General features: G+C 33.9%; 2 protein-coding genes and 1 long non-coding RNA gene across 19 annotated transcripts in view; 1 reads left to right on the top strand and 2 right to left on the bottom strand.

Moving 5' to 3' along the window:
* Nucleotides 1–18,616, bottom strand: part of LOC117336894 (probable serine/threonine-protein kinase kinX) — a 169,774-nt gene that overhangs the window by 73,689 nt on the left and 77,469 nt on the right. For 16 of the 17 annotated variants that reach the window (XM_033897641.1, XM_033897642.1, XM_033897650.1 and 13 more), the window contains one exon: nucleotides 1,096–1,169. In XM_033897641.1, coding sequence (XP_033753532.1) covers nucleotides 1,096–1,169 — 74 coding nt within the window. The remainder of the gene's footprint in view (nucleotides 1–1,095; nucleotides 1,170–18,616) is intronic. The other variant, XM_033897643.1, reaches the window with a different exon arrangement.
* Nucleotides 9,821–15,591, bottom strand: LOC117336896. Its single transcript, XM_033897659.1, has 3 exons — nucleotides 14,943–15,591; nucleotides 11,278–12,114; nucleotides 9,821–10,109 (listed from the first exon to the last, which is right to left on the bottom strand). Exons 2-3 carry the CDS (start codon nucleotides 11,821–11,823, stop codon nucleotides 9,960–9,962), a joined length of 696 nt encoding a protein of 231 aa, XP_033753550.1. The 5' UTR covers nucleotides 11,824–12,114; nucleotides 14,943–15,591; the 3' UTR covers nucleotides 9,821–9,959.
* LOC117336898 overlaps nucleotides 10,040–18,616 on the top strand; it is a 37,902-nt gene continuing 29,325 nt past the window's right edge. Inside the window, exon 1 of the long non-coding RNA XR_004534697.1 lies at nucleotides 10,040–10,156. This is a non-coding gene — a long non-coding RNA (uncharacterized LOC117336898). The remainder of the gene's footprint in view (nucleotides 10,157–18,616) is intronic.

Genomic DNA, 18,616 nt, shown 5'->3' with positions numbered 1-18,616 from the left:
CAATTCAAACACAGAAGCCATGTTTTTCTACCTTTTACTAATGATGTCAGTTATCTTATTTTCTCAGCCAATGAAAACAAAAGCTGAAATGCTTCTTACTCAATGACAACTGATCTTTGGCAGACCCCTATATACTGGGGCATGAGCAAGACTTCGGCATGATGTAGCTGTCATAACGAGGAGTATCCTTTGTTGTTGGTATCTGTTAGAGGATCATAGATGTGAGATTCCTGTCTATAACACCCTACAATGGTGTCATTTCTTATTACTCCTACCAGGGAAATGACACACATACGGTGTACCTACAGATACATCACAACTCGTACATGCTTGTTCCTGAACCAGGCAGGAAAATAGTTGTTCTTCGAGAAGAAGTATTTCACAAAAGAACTTCACTAAGTTTAAATCAAAAATATTTACAACAAACAACTATCCACGAACGATTCCAAATTCTGAATGTTTAACATCACTTAAACCAAACTCTGAATGTTTAACATCACTTAAACCAAACTCTGAATGTTTAACATCACTTAAACCAAACTCTGAATGTTTAACATCACTTAAACCAAACTCTGGCACTTGCATTCCAATATAACTACAAGATATTTAACAACCCAACATGGAGTAGCATATTCCACATTACAGCATCATGTACTAAACCAGGGCAATCGAGTATTCACACTATTATATTGTTTTATCCTTCACAAATACGGTATACAGTATCAGTATCATTTTCACCTTATGAACAACTTTCGACCAAATTTGAGAAAAACAAAAATTTCATGTTTTTACCGAATTCTCTCCACTCAACACAACAGAGATGTGCTCATTGATGCGTGTTACCAATCAATGCCATACATATTCTCCCTTTTGTTTTACCACAAGCCGTTGTAATAAAAACAAATTGAGGATAATTTACCAGAGGTATGCCATAAAAATTCCTATAACCTGTAAAAAAAGCCTGCTCCGAATGTTCTGGTGCATATTTAGAAATGCTATTGGGCAGCACTGCAGACCACTTATACCCAGACACTATAGTAACAGATTTGTCTGAAATACTTACATTAACTACTGATAAAATAAATAGATTCTTACCTTGTTTGGTCGTGGTTGTTTCCTCAGTCTTGGTCGTTACGGTCTTGTTGTCCTTTTGTTCCGTTACAACATCCCTGTTTAAATTTAGAAGAAACCGATAATTTACTAACAGGTTTCTTCAACCCTGCACGGTAAGACATTTTGGCACAGAAATACAATCACTATTCTCAATGTGTGAAACTGGTAAAAATTCCTGCACAATATTATACTCTTTTACGAGCTTTAATTATCCAGTTTTCAACAGAATTCTATCTAATTGTTGGAAAATTCTTTTCTCAAGTGCTTCGACTTATTTCACAATTTCCAACATAAACTTTCATCCAATTTCCAAGAATCTTATCCAGAATATGATTGCCGAATAGAAGGAATTAGCAGCCGACACTCAGAAGGAATTCTGGGAGTTCTACAGCCACTATCGAAAAACAAGGAAACCAAGTGGAGAAAACAACAGGAAAAAATTAACTGGTATGGCTCACGAAAAGAGTAGTATTCTAATTCCTAGCCGTGATGAGTTGCTACATACACAAATACTGGGGAAGGCTCATTTGGGGTTTAGCCAGGAAGTGCCAACAACATGGTATGTCAATGGTTGGTTATTTAGGGTAGCCAGGCAGGGCTAACAGCACAGTGTCATTGGTACATCTATATAAAATGTGGCCCCAATGATCTGATTAAGGGGCATTCTTAACCCACTTTTATCATTCACAGAACAACCACAGGTGGGTTTGACTAAATATTTAATTTACTGCTTTTGGACTAATGTGCTCCCTACAGACATTTAAACGACATCTGTAATTAATTATGCATTGGAGGGTGTAAGTGGAACAAATGTTCTCATATCTTTGGTAGATGTGGCAATGCATATTCATTAAACAATTATATATATTTTTTTTTTTGGAAAAAATAAGATCATTTTGATATTTTTGACAAAGAGCTCCTATTTGGAACCTCAATTTGAAGCCCATAACAACCTCACTAATCAGACTATGCGCTGGGTTACTAAGGTACAGTAACGGTCTTCATCTACGTGCCAAAAGCTGCCTCTGTATCAATCTTAGACCGAGAGGAACACAGGTAACTCAAACATTCTGCATCATTGTGTCTTGATCTGGCGAAATTATATAACGCCTACCTATTACAAATTACATACCCAAGAAATGATTTATCAACATTACAATCACCAATGATGATTAGAATTGTTAAATGACAATTTTTATGAATAGAAACAAAATTTAACAATGTGGATTTTTTTTTTATTTATAAAAAAAATCCATATCTAGTTTCTGTTTTTAGAACACAAAATATGTAGTTTTGGTGTACTGTAGTGTCTTTAGATATAGGTATATATGTTCTATCTTATCTAGACTGAGTGGTAAGATATATATCATATCCTTACCCTGGTATAGTGATAACATACTCCCCACCTGTAGGTTACAGATAGATCTAATAACATATTCCTCACCTGTAGGTTACAGGCTAGATCTGATAACATATTCCTCACCTGTAGGTTACAGGCTAGATCTAATAACATATTCCTCACCTGTAGGTTACATGTAGATCTAATAACATATTCCCCACCTGTAGGTTACAGGATAGATCTAATAACATATATTACCTCACCTGTAGGTTACATGTAGATCTAATAACATATTCCCCACCTGAAGGCTACAGGCTAGATCTAATAACATATTCCTCACCTGTAGGTTACAGGTAGATCTAATAACATATTCCCCACCTGAAGGCTACAGGCTAGATCTAATAACATATTCCTCACCTGTAGGTTACAGGCTAGATCTAATAACATATTCCTCACCTGTAGGTTACAGGCTATATCTAACAGATTCTCTATCATCATTAATATAACAGATGTATTTCACTATTGTTAGGTCTCATTGTGGTCATTAACTATTATTATTATAATGCAACATTTTAGCCACAGACATCTAGATGATTAAAAGAAAGGTCCTTTTATGTTCAGGAAATTTCAATCGTAGAGATCTTTTTGTGATCTGGCTATAAAGATTATAAAATGAGTTATACCATTTCTCTGTGTACTGCCAGAAATGCTGCATTATAATGGGGATGTGTTTGATTCAATTACAGCCAGTTCTATACATAGTCCGAACAGACTAGACATCCGAGTTAAAGAGTAAATTACAAAATAAAAAGAAATTGACAGAACTGTGGAATTTAAATTGCTAATAACGATGAAAATGTCTGTGTCTTTCATCTTTTTTATCACACTTAGATTTCACTCAAGTTTTTTCCATATATAGACTGGTGGTAATCTGAAACCATCATCAAATTGTCTCCCTTCTTTCTGCTTCTACACCTACACATTTATACTACTATGATTGTCTCCCCTTGGAATTTCTTGTAAGAGATTTAGAGCAAAATAAAAATTTTAAAAAATTGAAGCAGAATGAAACAATGGGTTTTGCATATTTTCTCTGTTTTACAGATGTAATCAATTAGTTGGCAAGTTGATTTAGTTGGTATAGTCACTGTTTTAACTTACTCCACCTACAAATCTCTGCCAGTCCCCCCACCCCCTCCCAGTCCCCCCACCCCCTCCCAAGTCTACATCCTCCACAGTACTAGTGCACATCTGACAGCACATACAGTAGTACTCCAGGTCCCGTAATGAACCACAGTACTCGGTACTATCATGTAAGTACACTCCAGGTCCCGTAATGAACCCAAGTACTCGGTACTATCATGTAAGTACAGACATTTTACTGACTTCCTTCCCGTTAGACATCATCGTTAGACATCATCGCCAGCCAGATATGTCTGTGTACATGTAATATATGTTGTAATTTGATCTAGATGTAGATACACACAATTATGTAGTTAAGAATATCCAGGTGTGAATCCTCATCTTTTACTTTCTTGTCTGTTTATATCTACCTCGTTATCTAAACACAGTGAATTCTTCACCATGTATACTGTTTGATGCCATGGCTTTGTTTAGAAGTTTTTATTGAATTTTTAAACAAACGTTTTTCTACAGCTTATACAGGACTTCAGATTCTTATTATCAGCTCTGATACATATTATGATGTAACAAATTTGTTTTATAACTTTTACTTAATTTCTTTCTCAGTTTTCAATCAAATTACTGGAAAATTGTTTGAAATAAAAAGTGCTTAGTATATTAAACAACAAAATTTGATTTGACATCAATGTTATTTGTCTTTTTCTATTATAACCACTTTGATTTTAAAAACTGTAGATTTTATTATCATATTTCAATTCTTTTAAAATCAATCTGACATACCAGTATAAATTAATTATATGACATTACATATTCCCTGTAATCCAGTCTGTTGTCTTCCGAACAATTATTTAAAAGCTTGGTAATCTTTCAATACCACCAATACACAAATTTAAATTTGAAATATTTTGATAATAGAAAGAACATATCATTATCATGATAAGTGTTTGTTTTTACTTTAGATGCAAGGTAATTATATAGCTCTTAGGTAATATAGTCCAAGATATTCCTAAACAATATTAGTATAATAATGTACAGGATTTTTCATATATACCAGTTTCTTAAATACGATAAAAAGGTAAAAATTCTAAGAAATAAGACATAAGACATAAAACAGATCTTATATAATGCATATATTATGATATTATCACTTACAATTATGAAATAATGTAAACAATTGTACATACAATCAGTTTTAAAATGTGCTGCATGTAAATATAACATTAATCAAGTTAAACTGTAACACTAAAATCAATGGTAAGTATGAAGTCTATATATAGGCATTATATAATATAGGCTGAAAGATGAAAACATGTTAACAAAGTAGTGAGGTCCATTAGTAGTACAATTCAAACTGTGGGCATGGCAGAGTTATCTCCCTTGTGGAGAGTGGATTAGAAAAGATGACTAGAGAAACTTTTTCAATGGAAATCATATTGACACAATTTTTGTGATAAATATTTTTAATAATTACAAAATTCTGGGTATTATTAATTTGATTCATAAGAAAAAAAACACTTTATACAAAAGTTTCAATTGAGAAGAAACCTCATCTCAAGGTCCAATTCTAATCCACAGAAAATATCTTCAAGGCACAACATAATGCAAGATATGTAAAAGAAAGAAAACACAATACATATTTAATAGCAATCCCAGGTACACAAGGAGTACTCATGGAAACACTGCATGGCAACTTACGTAAGCATGCATGACAATTACTAGCATATTGACATCATGTATATATATATATACATTATGAGTTACATATATTATATAATATACATTATATTGAGATACACATAATTAGATATAAGATACAATTTAAATATGTAATTTGATATATATTTATATAACATTAGAATGATATAAATGACTGATACAGTCTGTACAAGGTATCACAACATTTCAAATAGCATTGGTTACAAGCTACGTAAAGTCACTTGGACAGACATGGACCATTGACGACTTGTACAAGACTTTATACAATTAAAGAACATTGTGAGGTGAAACATGGTGAGGTAAAAAAAATATATTACAGGTTCATGCAGTTAAAGGGACATAACTCATGATTATTAAAGATTTGTTGAATCACTGCAATAAAATCTGTGAAACAGGTCCAGGGAGTTTATCATCGAATGTGCAACATCACTATCTGGAATCTGATGACACTCTAGAGAAAACAAATCCTCAACTTCCGGGATATACATGTACAATTGTAAAGTTTCTTTAAAAATTTTAACTTTAAAAAAATTCAAATCAGCACCTACTTCGTTCCCTGATAAACCTACAGGATAATATTCACTCACAAATTGATTTGAAGTGTAAATCTTCTAGTTTCAATTTTGCAAATAATGCTTAGCAGTTATGTTAAAAGATGGCAGATCCTTTGAAAATAGCATAGCATCAGTTGCCAACATTTTAAGCTTTAATTTCACAGAATTTTCCAGACATTTTTATTAGCTAACAGATTTAGATAACGAAAAAAATTAAGACATATGAACACAAACAAGAGTAAATGACTTCCACATACAACAACACAAACATCGTGAGTAAAACCAGATGGATTACAGTGAGTATGTGTAGTACAAAGTTTTAACTTTTACACATCCAGTCCACATCTTTTATACCCATACTTACATCGTAACGATCATCATTGTCTTCGTTATAGGAGAAGACAGAAATGGGCGGTGATTGTGGTGACACCGGAGACAGACATATAAAAGATGTGGACGTGTATGTTACCTGTGTGGCGATTGGTTCAGTTGAATACGAAGACGTGCAAAGTACAGGTAAAAAAATAAACAAAAATATCAATAGGTAAGCCAACTTATAGAAATTATTTTTAAAATATAATCGAATTTACTTAAAATAATATATGTGGGAGATAGGTAAAATACTTTATATTTTTGTCTGTATACACTGTATTCTTGATGGGGTGCTGCCCGGGGTTTAATAGAATCCATCCACTTCAGTTTAAATTCCAAGATTTCATTGTCAAGTACTAATATATATATATATATATGTTTGCTGTGTCAATAGTAATACAGTTTTAAAAATCTCACTTTATTGCACAATAAAAAATATCATAGGCATTCCATGGATATATATAGAATATCATAAAGATGCAAATCAAAAACTTGTTAAATGAGTTAATTTGATACATGCAAGCTTTTGAATGTTTTAAATCAATAGATTAAAGAAAAACTCTACAAAATATATCATACATATCAAGGTTCAGCAAAAATACTATATTAAGTCAGCATAACTATGATCTCATACCACATGCTTTGTTTCAAGAAAATACTGTTATCTACTGAACTCTATATACCACTTCACTACAAAGGTCCCTGTCTACAGTAGATTACACGACATCCGTATCTACCTTCCCCTACTAATGGAATGTTTTATCAATGTGGCATCAAACGTTTTTTAACAATGATATGAACCTTCAAATATAGAATTATCAGTACCCCTCCAATCATCCCCCATCCCCTCCCAGCCATCATACAGTAATATCCCTTCTGATCACCCCCCCTTCCCCTCACATCCAAACCTCCTTCACCCCCTCCCAGCCATCATACAGTAATATCCCTTCTGATCACCCCCCTTCCCCTCACATCCAAACCTCCTTCACCCCCTCCCAGCCATCATACAGTAATATCCCTTCTGATCACCCCCCTTCCCCTCACATCCAAACCTCCTTCACCCCCTCCCAGCCAATTAGATCCCCACTTCCCCTATTTACCACCCATATATTGTTTCTACTGTTCGGAATATTTGCATATGAGATAATTAAGCCTATAAATAAATGCAAGGTAAATGTATCAATATTGATTTCTGATGTCACATATACTTACCATTGATATACCAGGACTATCAACATCCTCTTCCATCTCATTACTATTCTTGTCATCCTCCATGCTTGTGGTCATGTGACTGTAATTATTTCCATCCTCCATGTTTGTAGTCATGTGACTGTAATTATTTCCATCCTCCATGTTTTCAGTCATGTGATCATAAGTTTCCCCATCCTCATCATGTGCAATCGAATGTCCACAGTTTTTATAATCTTCCATGTTTTCAGTCATGTGACCATATTTTTTATCATCATCCGTTTGTTTTGTCATGTAATCACTGATGTCATTATCTGAGTCAGTAATATCTACCAGATTTGACTGAGTATTGATATCTATTCCACCATTACTTTCCTGATCACCTCCATATTTTGTACCATCCATTTCACTGTCAGATTCTTCATTTGACATAGTCAATGATGAGAAACTGTCTGTGACTTGAACACACTTCAGATCCTCTGAGAATGAACTTTCTAATCGAGCAACTCCAATCTCAACAGACAATATGTTTTTTTCTAAATCTGAATCTTGTTCTTCTTCAATGACATCTATATCGAGGTGTCCATTTGTTGTCATTTTGATAGGAATGTCTGACCTACTAAATGGCAAGTGTACAGTTTGGTCTGACACTTAAGCATATCATAATTCCAAGTCAGGGTTCAGTCGTAATCCGTACAATAATCATAACAGTTAAACTTGGCTTACCTGTGGATGTTTTTCAAAATTTAGGTGTTTTTTTTTTTTGCGAATCATCAAAAAATAATTAATTTTTATTAAAAAATGTCTTCACAATAAAGATATTCAAAAAATATAGTGTATATGGTGATTTTCTTTAATTACAAGAAGAGGTAAAATCCCCATCAGTTATACATTTTAAGGTAAAGAACAATTAATCATTTTCCTAATGTAATAGGGAAACACTTAAATGCTGATCAAAATATATCCTAAAATTTTGTTTTTAAACAATATTGCAAAAAACATGTAAGCGTGAACTGTAAAAAAACCAACCTTTGGCTTAAGGTCCGCATGATCCACATGTGTATATAATATATTTGTTAGCAGGTCACTTTATAGAAGAAAATTATGAAATTACAAATATACGTGTCGCATAATTCAATTACAGCTCCAGATACATGAACATGTATGTGTGTTATATAAGCTTAAAACTGTTGCCCCCCTCCCCAAGTTTGCCAGTATATATGTATTTCATAACAAAAATGACATTAATTGTTCCCTCGGGCCATTATCTCATTCAGTGTTACCTGTAACTGATACATGTACCTGGAATCAGATCCAATATGTTAGATCTTCAAGATACCTGCACACAGGTACATGCACAGAAATTTCAACTATTTCAGTAAAGGAAGATGGAAGTTGTATTACAAGTAACATATACCTTTTATAAACTTAAAATTTTGAAATGTAGAACTGTTTCGATCACTTAATTACCAGTACATTCAAAGAATATCTTTCTTTACATATTAAATCAATGTTTAATTAATTTCTTTATGTGTTCAGGTTTCTGACCTTAAGAACTGGATGTATATACACATCGAATGTACAACATATATTATGGGCTGAATTAGGTTTTAATAAGCATAATGTCACATCAAAAAATGAAATTATGAATATGCTGCTGAATTTAATCTGAAATTAAACTACAGTATAAATTAAATGTATCAAATTGAAAATGTTCAAGTAACGATAATTGTTTTCAAATGTTTTATTATATACTTTCATGTGATTAATACAAAATTACTGGAATTAAACATGTGAAATTTATAACTGATCAATCGATACAAAATATAAAGTACCAAAAGATAAATGAAACTTGGCTTGAACAATTTTACTTAGTTAAAGGTTTATAAAGTAAATTTGTCTTAATTTAGTTACCGTGTATAATTAACAAGAATAGAAAGGTTGAAATATAACATCAAACTAAACTTCCAAAACCTTATTAATAACTCTTTGAATATAATTTATTTATGGATTTTACGTCCGCTATTATACAGTACAGGTAAAAACTCAGGTAGCCTTGGGTACTGCCCATTACCTGTATGGGGGTTTTGCTGTTCATCACCTCTTAGGGTGTAGTGCACTACTAGTTTACCTGTAGTTTAAATGTAGTGCACTACTAGTTTAAACATAGTGCACTAGGTGAAAAGGCTAGCTTACACTCAACTGTACTTCGTTCCCTGATAAACCTACAGGATAATATTCACTCACAAATTGATTTGAAGTGTAATTCCTTCTCATTTCAATTTTGCAATAAATGCTTAGCAGTTATGTTAAAAGATGGCAGATTCTTTGAAAATAGCATAGCATCAGTTGCCAACATTATAAGCTTTAATTTCACAGAATTTTCCAGATATTTTAATTAGCTAACAGATTTAGATAACAAAAAAATTAAGACATTTGAACACCAACAAGAGTAAATGACTTCCACATACAACAACACAAACATCATGAGTAAAAAACAGATGGATTACAGTGAGTATGTGTACTACAATGTTTTAACTTTTACACATCCAGTCCACATCTTTTACACCCATACTTACATCGTAACGATCATCATTGTCTTCGTTATAGGAGAAGACAGAAATGGGCGGTGATTGTGGTGACACCGGAGACAGACATATAAAAGATGTGGACGTGTATGTTACCTGTGTGGCGATTGGTTCAGTTGAATACGAAGACGTGCAAAGTACAGGTAAAAAAATAAACAAAAAAATCAATAGGTAAGCCAACTTATAGAAATTATTTTTAAAATATAATCGAATTTACTTAAAATAATATATGTGGGAGATAGGTAAAATACTTTATATTTTTGTCTGTATACACTGTATTCTTGATGGGGTGCTGCCCGGGGTTTAATAGAATCCATCCACTTCAGTTTAAATTCCAAGATTTCATTGTCAAGTACTAATATATATATATATATGTTTGCTGTGTCAATAGTAATACAGTTTTAAAAATCTCACTTTATTGCACAATAAAAAATATCATAGGCATTCCATGGATATATATAGAATATCATAAAAATGCAAATCAAAAACTTGTTAAATGAGTTAATTTGATACATGCAAGCTTTTGAATGTTTTAAATCAATAGATTAATGAAAAACTCTACAAAATATATCATACATATCAAGGTTCAGCAAAAATACTATATTAAGTCAGCATAACTATGATCTCATACCACATGCTTTGTTTCAATAAAATACTGTTATCTACTGAACTCTATATACCACTTCACTACAAAGGTCCCTGTCTACAGTAGATTACACGACATCCGTATCTACCTTCCCCTACTAATGGAATGTTTTACCAATGTGGCATCAAACGTTTTTTAACAATGATATGAACCTTCAAATATAGAATTATCAGTACCCCTCCAATCATCCCCCATCCCCTCCCAGCCATCATACAGTAATATCCCTTCTGATCACCCCCCCTTCCCCTCACCTACAAACCCCCTTCACCCCCTCCCAGCCATCATACAGTAATATCCCTTCTGATCACCTCCCTTCCCCTCACCTCCAAACCCCCTTCACCCCCTCCCAGCCATCATACAGTAATATCCCTTCTGATCACCTCCCTTCCCCTCACCTACAAACCTCCTCCCAGCCATCATACAGTAATATCCCTTCTGATCACCCCCCTTCCCATCACCTACAAACCCCCTTCACCCCCTCCCAGCCAATTAGATCCCCACTTCCCCTATTTACCACCCATATATTGTTTCTACTGTTCGAAATATGAGATAATTAAGCCTATAAATAAATGCAAGGTAAATGTATCAATATTGATTTCTGATGTCACATATACTTACCATTGATATACCAGGACTATCAACATCCTCTTCCATCTCATTACCATTCTCGTCATCCTCCATGCTTGTAGTCATGTGACTGTAATTATTTCCATCCTCCATGTTTGCAGTCATGTGACTGTAATTATTTCCTTCCTCCATGTTTTCAGTCATGTGATCATAAGTTTCCCCATCCTCATTATGTGCAGTCGAATGTTGAGTCATGTGACCATATTTTGTATCATCATTCGTTTGTTTTGTCATGTAATCACTGATGTCATTATCTGAGTCGGTAATATCTACTAGATTTGACTGAGTATTGATATCTATTCCACCATTACTTTCCTGATCAACTCCATATTTTGTACCATCCATTTCACTGTCAGATTCTTCATTTGACATAGTCAATGATGAGAAACTGTCTGTGACTTGAACACACTTCAGATCCTCTGAGAATGAACTTTCTAATCGAGCAACTCCAATCTCAACAGACAATATGTTTTTTTCTAAATCTGAATCTTGTTCTTCTTCAATGACATCTATATCGAGGTGTCCATTTGTTGTCATTTTGATAGGAATGTCTGACCTACTAAATGGCAAGTGTACAGTTTGGTCTGACACTTAAGCATATCATAATTCCAAGTCAGGGTTCAGTCGTAATCCGTACAATAACCATAACAGTTAAACTTGGCTTACACTTCCTTCCTAGGGCTGTACTGATCCAGGGATTAACCAGTGTTTGTGTTTTTTCATTCTATAAATTACCGTGTGTGATGGCTGAGAAATACACTTGATGTTTGATCCCTGACCTGTACACAATCTGTTTATGATCTGTCTGTCGATTTTATCTTCCTTCCTCTAAATACACAAAACAATTGAAGTCATATAAAAATCACCAAACCTTTACACCAAATCCACACCTCACTTAATTTGAATTCATTTGAAAATGAAGTGGCATTTTCACAAAATCAAAAATTGCTTCTTTTAATGAAAAATAAATTCAGATACTCCAAAGAACATCTTGATTTTATACATCAAATCATTATATCTGAAACATTCACCAAAACCTTGAAATAACAAATGACCTTAGCTGTTGATAGGACATTAAACAATACCAAACCAAACCCAACACCACTAAAGACTATAAAACACAAGTCTCTACTTGTAACAGAAACAGCTAGAGAATTGATTACCATTTAATATACACACCAGTATCAATCAATTCCTTTTAACAAGAACATATCTATATTAATATCTGGATGACCACATGTATATTATACACATTACAGATGACCAGTCATTGTTTACATGTCCAGGCTTAAGTGGTCAAAACTTGCTGTTATATACTCCGTCACCAAATTACCATAAAGTTTTCTATCTCAAAATAAATATAAACACAACATCTTAACAAAGATTCCGCAACAGAAACAAAACGAAGCTATAAATTTATCCTATGTCCAACCCTTGTTCTCTGGAACATTACACAGCTATATAACTATTCTACGTCCCATTCTAATCCTCTCGAAGAAAATAACATCCAAAAAGAACTGCTGAAATATTGTGGGGATTTTTCCGCAGTAAAAATTCCATTTAAATTCCATGTACTGGTAAAATTCTAACAATCAAGGACAAGCAAATACTTGTAACCTACATTTAGACCACAGTTTGTCCACTTTTGACCTTGTGCTGACCTTGACAATGAGTTACTAATAGACACAACAATAAATGTGACAACATAATACAAAGTCTAGTTAGCTTAATGAAGGTTATTTACTGATCACTAAAATTGTTGGTACCATTACTGTCTCAGCATTATCCTCCAAAGAAGGTCTGGTTGTATTTGACAAACTGACAAATCTCACCAATACTAGCATTTTGTCACCAATTAGGAGGGAGCTGTATATAAAGCCTGGATAGCACTATCAAGTATGGTCAGCTTTCTCAAGATAACATGTCCTGTAAAAGTAATATGCCTGTACACTCAGGGAGCTGGTTCCTAGCCCTTAGGGAGCTGGTTTATAAACTTACCTACATTTAGTGGTCCTAGCCCTTAGGGAGCTGGTTTATAAACTTACCTACATATAGTGGTCCTAGCCCTAGGGAGCTGACACAGCAAATTGAGTGATTATGAACAGATGTGATTGAAGTGCTGAGATATATGTAAACATCCATCACACTCCATCAGAGGAAGGACAGAGCCCTGCACATAATATTGTAAACTAGAACAAGGGTTGATCAACACTCTGTCAATAGGTACAGTCTACACACAAGGTAGCCATGATCTATGATCTATTGAAATTTTCATGGTTTAGAATTCATGTTTTGTAAACATTTACTTGAAATCGAAATCATTCAAGGGACACCTGCCCCAGGTAAAATCTCCTCTTTAATCTCAGACCTTTTTATATTTTGATACACTTGACAAGATACTAATCAAACTGACTGTCATCCATGTAGATATTAGGGTAGATAACTCTCCACGATCAACTGATCATAACCTGGATGGTGTCAAACTGAATTATCTCCCTTGTTAAACAAAGTTTTTTCCTTACCAAAGATAATATTTATCAAATATCAAATAAAATTGCTGAAGAAGCTATTTCACAAATTTTTAGAATATTTTTACAATTCTGATAAGAATTTCAACCAATTTTCTGCCACACTGACTTTTCAATTGTAGGTAAATAACATTTTAATTACAACAGTTTACAAAAAGAACTAATTCAGAGAAATCAAATGACCTATTATCTGCATTGGATCAGAAATACCAACAGTACGATTCTGATGAAAAAATATATTTATACACTTTCTACTTTATAGGATTTTAAGCTTTCCTTTGACTGAGATAAATATGTTTCTAAGCAAAATCTAAAGACTGCGAACATGATTACATCTCTGCTCAGTCCAATACAGTTTTGAAGAGCGTTATTTAATATTACTGCATTTAGAGACAAATAAAATGGAAAACCACCAAACACTCCACTTCAGAAATATATGTAAAGACTACTTTGATATATCACTATGGAAACGGCTCAATTTCTCCAGTACTTGGATTTGCAAATGGTTTACTCAAAGGCCAGAAAGGAAATTCTTCAAATTCTTCAGGGAAGCAGAGCTAATTATTTCTATGTCTGAAAATAGCTGTTTTGTAACCATCTCTGATATAGTTCCACTTAGCACACGCTAGACATCAAAGGGAGACAACCAACTTGATTGTCTTTTTATCATTACCTCACAACAGTAAAGAATATACAGCAGGATTAATGAATGTCTTCAAATTCTATCAAAAATGTTTCTCAGTGTTATTCCACAGTACAGCAACCATAAATGTTCAGTCAAAAGCTCCAAATTTAATACCCACATAAACATAAACACTTCAGTTAATTCTAAAAATAAACCTAAAGTAAGAATTCCTAAACAACCATAAACCAACTTGTTTCCAATATTTTCTAGAGTTGTCACATTTCTCTTCTATGTATTCCCTGATTCTGCTAACCTGAACACCACACTTCCTCACACCTCAACAGATCCAGAAAGGTTTCTAGGACATTAAACAGTTAACATACTTCTCATCCTTGTTCCTTTAAAACCCTATATGTACCTCATTAAAACTCTAATTTGGAAAATTTAATCTTACCAAAAAAGTATTTGATGTTGATAACAGCACAAGTACATACAGATCTTACCTTTACAATGTATTATCACAGTGAAATCAAATAAATCCAACCATCATGATCACTGACCATTACACTGACAAACTGACCGATGTCCACAGTAAGTTATATACACGAATACCTGTATAGCTGTACAGGAATACCTGTATAGCTGGTGTTATGTATTTGACATAGTCTGACATCAGTGTAACAGCCTTCCATGCTTGTTACTGCATTGAATCAGCTTTAATGGGCCAATTTTATTTTAAGTAGTGTCTCTGACAGATGACAAAGTCAGACAGACATACCTGTGTGTATCCCGATACTATATCTCACTACCTGTAGAGTTAAAATGGTTTACCCCAGAGGTACAAAAGACAGTCATCTAAGATGAACTCAGGTTTTAAAAACATTTATTACATCATGGTATCTGTAACAAAATATAAGATTTATTTTATTTCCAATTTGTATGATATGGTGTGTAAACCTAACAAATACATGTATATATGTACCTGGGCCCTCTGGCATCTAACTACACTGTCTGCTAGAGGACTTGTATAAGGTTAACACCTGTCGACAGTGAAATTAACTGTCAACAACACTCAGGGTTTTCCCCTTCCCCTCTGATGAATCAACACCTGTCATTACTGTTCTTTAAAGAAATTATGAATTGTGATTTATAACATATAAACCTATGTTCTATACTTGACAACTATTACCTGTATATTCTACACCTGACAACAATTATTACCTGTATATTCTACACCTGACAAAAACTATCACCTGTATGTTCTATACCTGACAACAACTATAACCTGTATATTCTATACCTGACAACAACTATTACCTGTATGTTCTACACCTGACAACAACATTACCTGTATATTCTACACCTGACAACAACTATAACCTGTATATTCTATACCTGATAACAACTATTACCTGTATGTACTATACCTGACAACAACTATTACCTGTATATTCTACACCTGACAACAACTATTACCTGTATATTCTACACCTGAAAACAACTATTACCTGTATATTCTACACCTGAAAACAACTATTACCAGCATGACATACACCTGGCACACTATTACCTATATGACCTACACCTGGCACACTATTACCTATATGACCTACACCTGGCACACTATTACCTGTATGACATACACCTGGCACACTAATAATGTATGACATACACCTGGCACACTATTACCTATATGACCTACACCTGGCACACTATTACCTGTATGACATACACTTGGCACACTATTACCTGTATGACCTACACCTGGAACACACTATTACCTGTATGACATACATCTGACACACTATTACCTGTATGACATACACCTGGCACACATTATTACCTGTATGACCTACACCTGGCACACATTATTACCTGTATGACCTACACCTGGCACACATTATTACCTGTATGACATACACTTAGCATTCAACTTTTACCTGTATGACCTACACCTGGCATTCAACTTTTACCTGTATGACCTACACCTGGCATTCAACTATTACCTGTATGACCTACATCTAGCACACTATTACCTGTATGACCTACACCTGGCACACATTATTACCTGTATGACCTACACCTGGCACACATTATTACCTGTATGACATACACTTAGCATTCAACTTTTACCTGTATGACCTACACCTGGCATTCAACTTTTACCTGTATGACCTACACCTGGCATTCAACTATTACCTGTATGACCTACATCTAGCACACTATTACCTGTATGACATACACCTGGCACACTATTACTTTTATTACCTACAAGTGACATATGCGTACCACTACATTTCATACACTGATTTAAATATATTGAAATGTTTGTGCATTCTATATTGTATGTACAATGTACAATATGACGAAGCATATTCCCCGCTGAACATCCTACTGACTTAATAAACATGTACAGGGATATTTTTTTTCAAAAGTAAACACATATTACTGATAAACATTTAACTCATCCTCTTGTGTTGATTTAAAACACCAAGGTTACTAAATACATGTAACGTCTCTACACACTACATTCCCTTTACAAATCACCTAACCACAAGGAACAAGAAATCCACCAGCGTCACCAGAAGATAACAAGTTTTACAATAGTCCCAGGTTACATGAATAATCTACATCAAGTTACCTTTCCTTCCACGCTGGACCTAAGAGACCTCGGTCACCCTATAGAAATATCAATTCCATTATACACAAGCTATGCCTCCATCAGACTTCACCAAACAGGAACTGCCTATTCTAATCATTCAGAATATTCTGTTACTACAATAGTGATGAACTGCATGTCGTCCACCGACACCTGGCCCATTATTCCCTGGCTGTCCTTAGGTTCCCGATTATCATAGACAGTGACTGTCACACTTTAACAACATCTGCCATCAGGACACCATACTACAGCAAACCTCTGCTATATCAACGATTACAAAACTATAAATCTACACCTTGTCAATTCAGTCATCCATCACCTTCATTAATTATTAACAACTTTTTTCAACCAACTTCACTGCAAACAACACATCCCCATTATGCAGTTCAATTCAAGCATGTCTGTTGATAAATATTTACCAAGTATGAGCTTTCCTGCCAGAAAAGGTTCTATCCTTCTGAGTGATACCACCGCAGACAACCCCTGACTCATACTTTGTTATGAGGAAATGGTGTATTTTAAAAATTCTGAATATTTCCTGTTAACAAAACATAGTATTTTTTAACCAAAACACTTTAAAGCAAAACAATATAAACTAAAATTTGAAATTATAGTCAATTTTTCATTAAATCCAGACATATATCTAAATATTTACCTATTTGCTCTTTGCCGTACCTTGCGGTTGAATATTCAGTAAAGCAATAAAGTATTTGATGGTATCACTAATTGTAACAATACCCTAACATGGAGTTGGAATTCTTGGTCAGCCAAGCGTTTGAATACTTTATTGTTCTGTCTGTGTACACATTTGTGTACCTTTATCAGATATGCTATGGTTTGTAGAGCAAATGTTAAAGGGTTATAGCTAAAACACAGATATTGTTACATTCGATTCACAAGTACCTACTAAAATTGTGACATGGACATATTTCTTGAGATGAAATTACCTGCTTTTGGTAAAGTGATAGAAAATTTGATAAACAAAGAGTCCTAAAATTTTGTATCTTAAAAATTGTCATTCTGACTTTACTGCAAACCCTGCTTTAATTTACACTAACAATTTTAAGTCCATCTTACAAGTATCCAATGTTCATCAGATTTTTTTCTTACACAAGATGTTGGTTTACTATATCTAAATATTTGTATAGGAATTCTAGGAGTGTCTGATTATCCATATATTTATGACATTGCTAGTTTCCTAGGTAATGTACGTTTCAGAATTACACAAGAACTACTGTACATTCACTGGTCAGATACCACAAAATACCTTGAATCATCATATGATATACCCCCTGTAGTGTACGTGCCTTCTTACATACATCAGTGAAAGTGTCCAATTGATAATTAAATTAAGTGTGCATTTTTATGTAAAACAAAATTCCTTAAAGAAGAGGAAGTGTTTTGTTTTCTCTCCTTTTTTTTTGCATTTTTGTTTTTGTTTTTGTTTGTTTTTTCTCTTTTTTTACTGTCTTATTGTCTTGTACCGACCTGAAGTACATTTGTATTCTTGTTTAGGAC

Source organism: Pecten maximus, chromosome 10 (assembly GCF_902652985.1).
Source record: "Pecten maximus chromosome 10, xPecMax1.1, whole genome shotgun sequence".
In the NCBI taxonomy this organism is placed as follows: domain Eukaryota; kingdom Metazoa; phylum Mollusca; class Bivalvia; order Pectinida; family Pectinidae; genus Pecten; species Pecten maximus.
The sequence above is the reverse complement of the archived record's forward strand: the minus strand, read 5'-3'. Positions and strand labels throughout refer to the sequence as shown.

Bases quoted from the DNA above. Each gene is read 5' to 3' on its own strand.
- LOC117336896 (XM_033897659.1), bottom strand. From the start codon at position 11,823: ATGACAACAAATGGACACCTCGATATAGATGTCATTGAAGAAGAACAA. The intron at 10,110-11,277 runs GTAAGTATATGT...ATCGCCACACAG, and splicing joins ATAGTCCTGGTATATCAATG to GTAACATACACGTCCACATC.